The sequence below is a fragment of the Sinocyclocheilus anshuiensis genome, unplaced genomic scaffold (assembly GCF_001515605.1).
Source record: "Sinocyclocheilus anshuiensis isolate Anshui unplaced genomic scaffold, SAMN03320099.WGS_v1.1 scaffold86, whole genome shotgun sequence".
NCBI classification, from domain to species: Eukaryota; Metazoa; Chordata; class Actinopteri; order Cypriniformes; family Cyprinidae; genus Sinocyclocheilus; species Sinocyclocheilus anshuiensis.
In genome coordinates, this window is record NW_015547662.1 from 917,750 (window position 1) to 925,390 (window position 7,641).

The 7,641-nt window shown below is 37.8% G+C and overlaps 1 protein-coding gene across 1 annotated transcript in view; it reads right to left on the reverse strand.

Annotated features, from left to right (window-relative positions):
* Positions 1–5,642, reverse strand: part of LOC107702327 (rho GTPase-activating protein 7-like) — a 101,853-nt gene extending 96,211 nt beyond the window's left edge. The window contains exon 1 of the mRNA XM_016504605.1: positions 4,136–5,642. Within this exon, the coding sequence (XP_016360091.1) occupies positions 4,136–5,500 (1,365 nt within the window). The 5' untranslated portion in view covers positions 5,501–5,642. The remainder of the gene's footprint in view (positions 1–4,135) is intronic.
* Positions 5,643–7,641: the final 1,999 nt, after the last annotated feature.

Genomic DNA, 7,641 nt, shown 5'->3' on the forward strand with positions numbered 1-7,641 from the left:
AAAACGTAGTGTATATATATATATATATATATATATATATATATATATATATATACACACACACACTAAATACATATATACATATTTATTTATCTTATCTTATTTTTATTTTTATTTTTTTGAGGATGCATTACATTTATCAAATGTGACAGTAAAGACTTATAAAATGCTACAACAGATTTATATTTCAAATACTGTTTTTTTTAAATTATCCATTCATCAATAACCCTGAAAAATGGCATCATGGTTTCCACAAAAATATTAAGCATCACAAGTATTTTCAACATTGGCAATAAAAAAATCAGTTATGTTAAATTGTAATAATATTTCACAATATTACTGTTTTTACTGTAGTTGTGATTAAATAAATACAGCCTTGGTGAACATGAGAGACTTGTTTAAAAAACATTAAAAATAAATAAATACATAAATACTTACCATTCCCCAAACACTGAGGCTGTTGAAAATTGAAATTTATACAGGTTTAGAATTACATGAGGGGGAGTAAATGCTGAAATGGTGAACATTCCTTATCAATAAACATCACTAAAAAGGCCAAACTGGTCAACCAGCTTCATCAGTTCTTTTCTGGTTAACAGCTTAGCTAGTTTACGAATTAGCAAGACCAATGTGAAATATGATCATACTTTTAAAAGCATAGGGGAAAAACATGCAGGTTTAAGTTAGTATTTTCAATTGGGCTGTTCAAGAAACTTTGTGCAGCTCAAGGCCAAATCAGTAGTACTCATCAGGGAGCTAATTATGAGATTGATCTTCATCATTAATATCTGTATCATCATAATTACTGTACCTTTCCGTGATTTAATTATATTTCTGTCTCTAAGGGTGAGTGAAAAGCGATCTATAAACCCAGTATGATGGGGTAAGGCACTGCCTTTATTAAAAACAAATTCACACATGCATGCATGCACATGCATATGCACATATCTGGTGTCTACAGACTCTAACAACACAGACTTGATGTAAAGCACATACATGTATTGGAGATTAAATCTGTATCAGACACTGTATCAGGCACTGCTTTCTAGCATCACGGCACCAAAACAAAGACTCTGATTCTCCAGCAGCTTAGCATGTGCTATATTCTTCAGATAGACTGTGTTAGAACAGCTTAGTAGTGATTTGTTTATGAATGAATCAATATTTTTTGAAAAAAAAAAGTTAATCCATTTATCAATCCATGGACTGACTCGGTTTCGTTCAATGACAAAATTGCTAAAAAAAAAAAAAAAAGTTGACATTTGTTTAAAAAAGTTTAAATACTCTCTGAAGTCTCAAAGTAGATCGTTTCAGTTGTGAACAACGCTGTGCTGTTTACAAATTGGTCAAATTATTTGCTTGGATGAATTACTGATTCATTCATGACACTAAAAGACAGCTGTAGGTAAATGATCTGAAAGAGTAACTGGAACGAATCAGTGAATTCATGAACAAATCTTTTAGATGAACAGATTCAAAAGATTCAAGTCACCAAGTTAAATTAAAATCCCAACCACTATTTTCAGTCAAATATTTGTACATGTTAAGTGTGTGTGTTTTTTTTTTTGCAACTGCATAACATGTATTTAACGTTCACATTTCGGATTAAATTATAACCATATGCTAGTAGTGAACTGTTTCACTTGTTTTCTCGATCATTTAAAAATTCTGCCGATGCATGCATTGAACTTGAAAAAAAAGATTTTGGAATCGTGAATCATTTGTTTCAGTCAAGAATCTTTTTACAATGTTGAAAATTGAATTAATCACAATTCAGTTGTTAACAACGCTGAGAGAATACATAATATTTCCTAAATGTGAATAAAAGAGAATACATAGTATGATGTGTTTAACTCTAAAAATGGTCAAAATTTTTAGTATGTAAAGCATTTACATACTATGAATGCACTTAAAAATACAGAATTTAATCATTATTCGAAATCATATAGAATTGAACCTCAATGTGAAATGGATCAAATCGTTCTGATTTTGCCAAATAATTATTTATTTATAATAATAAATAAAAACTGAACTGCGTGAAACTTAGAATTGTGAATCAAATCGATTCTCTGTCTACCCATAAATTCACTCCCCAACTTTATGCTCAATTTCATGCGTACAGTCACAAGCGCACAAACTCAAAGGGAGAGACAAAGTGATCTCAAACAGTTGCTCAATATGGGGAGTGATTTTTGAAACAGTCATTGTGCTAGTGCCACTTAAACGGTTCCAAGAATCTCAAATCCACCATAAAGCCCAGATTCATACTTCAACTCCCTGATAAATCCCTTGACTGACACAATCCAGCACATGCAGAGTATCTGCGTGTGTAACGTCACGCGTGAAAAGGCAAATACTTCAGTTCTGGTCTCATTATTTCCATAATCGACCTCTCTGTCTTTGTTACTAATACAATCCTTTACTGTCTTTAATGCTCATTTATAGACAAGATGATTGAAATAAGCAGGGTTCCTTCTGTACTGATGTGTCAAACAGAAACTCCCACACTCAAGGACTCTAGTTGCTCACTCTGTCCTTGAACTCATAATAGTTCATGTCTCCATTAACAGTAGAAAAGAGTCGTTCAAGGCCTTAAATGGCTCGCATTCACTCCAGCGCTCCGAAACACAAATCCCCACAAGAACTCCAGCCACCAGCCCTGGATTTCAGCCTCACAAATAAATGACAATTACATAGCATGGTGTGCTTTGCTTGGGCTGGATCCTGTCTAATGGATCCTGCTGTATAAATAATGACTGTGTTTTGGACGACGCCTTCAGAGTCTTGTGGAACAGGGCAAGGATGAATAAACACAGAAAGCTATGTTGGCCGATGTTGGCAAGGCAGGCTGCTGTCAATCACCCACGTAAACACATAATAATATAAAAATATATATGCATACATGCACACTCACAACAGAACACACTTTCAACACTTGGCACGAATCAGCAGACACATAATCACTACACTTTTTCTTACGTACTCTAATCGTGTCCTTTTAGGTCGTGTGTGACGCCAGTTTCTTGGACCGGGGAACATTCCACAGATGCCTACGGCCAGAGATGTAAGCTGGAGTGATGTCATTGCTTTCAAAAGGGTGTGGCTGTGAGCTGGCATAGTGATTTATGATGTGGTGCTTGAAAAGCATGGCGCTATATAAATGCTTTTAATCAGAACTGTGTATACAAACAAGCACAAACATAGAGAAGGAAGAAAGAGTCTGCGGAAGAAACATGCTGGAACTGGTTTGAAACCAGCTAAAAATAAAAGCCAGCATGTATACCGGCCTCTCATGGAAAGATGTGCACTGTGCACAAGACTACATGTGGATTAATACATACTTTTATTCAGCAAGGATGCATTTATTTGATCAAAAGTGACTGTAAAGACTTTTACATTGTTACAAAAAATGTCTAATTCAACTATACGCTATTCGTATGAACTTTCTATTCATAAAAAAAATCAAAAATATTAAGCAGCACAACTGTTTTTAACATTGACAATAGTTGAGGGAAAATCACAAGAATGATTACTTAGAAAATGTAATAGCACAACAAGCTCAACAAGCCCCATCATTCACTTTATCAGTCATGTTTGAGTAGGACAAAGTGCACTCCAAAATGTAACACTTGGAACTACAGTATGAGTGGTGTTGCTCATGTGGGAGATTCAGGTTTGAATCCAGCCTGCATTATCTCCCTATTCCATTCTCCCTCTCTTTCTCCCCCATAATTTCCTGTGTGCCCTCTACTGTCTATAATAAAACTTGCAAAAATGCCCCAAAATAAATAAATAAGAATACTGTGAAGACAGTGTTTAATACAAAACTAATTGAAATCTTGTGATGCATAAAATAGAACTCTTTTTTTTCTCCAGATTTCAATTTATTTGCATGCTCAATTGCTTTGTTACAGACACTTTTTGTGGAAATTCCCTCAGAATTTCCCTTGCTGATTGACTGATGACCTTCATAGGCATGACACATAATGGAAACAATCTCATGGGCAAAAAGATTTCTTTATATACTGTATGACTAAAGCACATTTTTCATATCTGCTTTCTTTTTTACTTTCCTTGAGTACAAATAAACCTTAAAAAAGAAGAAAAAAAAGCTAAACAATGAAAAACATCTTACCTTCTTTGTGCGAAGCTTGACAAGGGATCCTTCAGCTTTTGGGACACTCTCATGGTCTTTGGCTGTATTTGAATATTGGTTTGCCTGATGTTCATCATAGAGTCGTTCAGGTTGAGTTTCTTCTCCAGTTGGCTCCTTTAGACTCATGTTTTGATCCTCTGAATTTGTCAAATTCTCACAGTTGTTGGTTTTTAATTCTGCACTTGCTAGATGTTCTGGCATCTCTGCTGATATCTGAGCTGAAGCATCATCTCCTGATTCAGGAAAGGACCCCTCATGGATAGTTTGGAGTTTTGAGAAGCAGTCAAGTCTTGTTTCCAAGATGTCAATTTTTCCAGATGGTTCCAGTTGAGAAATTTCACAAGCAGGTGGTTTAAGGCTTCCAATTTTTAACATCTCATGATCAGAACATTTAAAAATGCCATCATCCTCCTGATTTTCAATGTCTTGACCTTGAAGCACTATGCAACATTTGAACACTAGACTTGCTTTATTAGCATCTGAGCTAGCTTCTGGAATGTGAATTTCTTGAGAAGTTGATGATGATAAGTTTGGGATCACAGCTTCGTCTGTGTATGAGCATTCAACTTTCCCACATGTTAAAACTGTCTGTTTAGACATTTCACAACATTGTACTTCCACAATATTGTGTGGGTCAGCAGATTTCTGCTGTGAATCAGAGGTGGGAGGTTTATTAGTTATATCTGTGATCTCGCTTGTGACACTCATGTGTTCATGTACTAACATCTGACTGCCCACACTGACCTCCACCATGGATTCTATATTTTCTGAAGTTATTTCAGAACAGTCAACTTTGACAGAGTTACTGTCCTTCAACGCATTTGATAAATCACTCGTTTCCTCTATTTGCACTAATACTGCGGTAGGAAGTACATAATGTGTCAGGCTATGGGAAGCAGATACTTTATCCTTGTTTAGTTCCTTATTATCTGGATCTCCACTGTGAGCTTGCAAAATTCCTGAAGTAGAACATTGCAATTCATCTTGATCTGCCACGTTGTCTGAAGGTAGCCTGCTATCTTGGTCACTCTTGTGCTGTGCTGTCTCATTGACGGTGTCTCCAGGCGTCAATGATTGGCACTTTACACCTTCAAAGCTAGGTTGAGTTCCACCCTTAAACTTCTGCACTATCCTCTCCATCGTTCTTCTACCATCTCTGATATCCTCCTGAGGGCAGAGTAAAGTCCGAGGCTGGTGATGACTACACTCAGGCATCGAGGCACACCTACCACGCTGGTAGCGCACATGGCAGCAGACCAAGTCTAGGTCATCATAGCTGTACTGTAATCCTGTGCGTGGGGCCACATGATCCTCCCAGCTTCTCTTACGAATGGCAACAGGCATGGCAAGATTCCTCTGCTAGCCCATAGAGCCTTATTATTATGGCCCACGGAAAGCACAAAACCAGCTACAGGTGCTTCTGCAAAGAGACTTTTTTAGTCTGAAGAGTCTGTTCTGTGTTATACTGAAAAGCACGCTGACAACTTAATGTGATGCCACAAACCTTTTGAACATCATAAACACTAGATTTATTTTTGAAGAACCAAGTGTATACAAAGCAACAAGGAATTGGCCACTGTCCATGGCTTTTGGGCTTTTGACACTGTATTTTCAATACTAACAGAAAATATTTTTTACCAATTACAGCTTAACGCAGATTTCATAAACAGCTGTAGGACTGACTCGTGAAGGAAAAAAAATAGACAAATCACATTTACCCTCGCGTCCAACTGTTGAGTCAGCCAAGCATTTCACCAGATCCTCCACCCACTCAAAAGTACAGTAAGACTTCTCTACATTTTGTCATTCTTCAGTGATTAGCCACCAAGGACCGACTTCTCTTTAAAATTAGACCAGAAGGAAAGTCTCAAGATGGAAAGAAGTTCAGTAATAAAAGACTGTTGGGGGAAACCACACAGTGTGGTGAAATGGCAGGAGCTCTTACAGTCCCTTAAGTCTGATATATCTTCTTGACGTATATGTGAAGTCAGCGGTTAGTGGCGAGCATTCAGAGAAGGTCCTAACCAGGACATTCCTCTCACATCTGGCCAAAAGTTACTCCTTCTGTTGAACATCTGGTCGTGAGGTCCAACTTTCCTTTGGCAAGCACTTTCGTGGATTATTCGTTTTTCGATAAAGACCGTTATCTTGTTGTAAAGAAAGATAATTCTTAGTTGCTCACGTCACTGACATCCTGAACTTACTTTGTGCTTGTTTGGTAATGTCTGAGTCTCAGTATGAGCCTACTAGAGTAACAAAATGTCTTAATTTGAATATAAACAACGAAAACGTGACAGCAAGCCAATGCAGCGGACATTTAAAAGAGATTCATAAGCAGATGGTCTAAGCATTAGTACCTTAATGCTTCTCCTCTTGCTCTGGCCTTGTGAGAGTGTCACTCCGTGTTGGTACCATCCGTCTACGGTGATGGAGCGGCCAGTTACCCACTCTCCCCGCCGTGTGGTGAGCTCACCCTCTGACACAGCTAGCTCTGTTCTCAAGCCAGCCAGGACGTCAAGGTTATGTGTCTCCAGGGGTCAACAGATTTATATGGTCCCATACAATGCTACAATCAAAAACAATTCCTGCATTGAAAAGGTCTAAAGAGGAAAAAAAATACACTCTGCATTAATTAATTCTCCAAGGTGAGAAATAAATAAATGAATCCATGTTTGAAGGCTCTAGACTAGTACTTCAGTTCTGCTGATAGATCAAGTGTTCAGCTGTCAGACCGGCATCGCTCTTCAACAATAAGCATCCCTAATTGGTTCTGCAACCAAATTGTGTTTTTCCTTCAATGAAGCATTCGGAGAGATGATGCAAGAACTCCAGAAGAGGGAGGAGGAAGCCATGTGTTTCGACCAATCTCTCTCCAGACGTCTGCGGCGATCACTGATCGTGGTCAGTTCCTGCTAGAGCCTTTTCTCCCTGGAAGAAACAAGGAGGAGGAGAAGAAAACAGAGACGCGTGGAGCTTGAAACGTGGAGAGTGTGTTGTCATCCTGACTGCATTAAAGGTCTTTGCTTGGGATGACTGTTCTTTTTGTTTCTGGCAGTCTTAAGTCACTGTTTTTCTTTCTCGCTCTCTCTTCCTCCATCTCTTGCTTTCTCAAATTCTAATATATCTATAAATCTCTTATTTGTTACTTGCTCTCTCTCACTGTTTCTCTCTCTACTTTTCTTTTTCTCCCCCTTTCTATTTCCATGCTGTTCATAACATTTAATTCTTCCTATAAAATCGGCATGCCACATTCCCTTTCCTCTCACTGACATTCACAAACAGACACACACACACTTTCTCTTTCCACGCTTGTGTGTGTGTGTATCAATGTTCTAGCTGGGAAAAGCACTCTCCAGTTTTGATTAGAAGCAGACAGTGTGCTGTGTAAAGGTTTGAGTTAGAGGGCCAAGTCAGATTGCAGTAATGCTTTGGCACTCATTTCTAATTTCCTTTTTTTTTTTTGTTGTTGTCACCAACGCAATAGC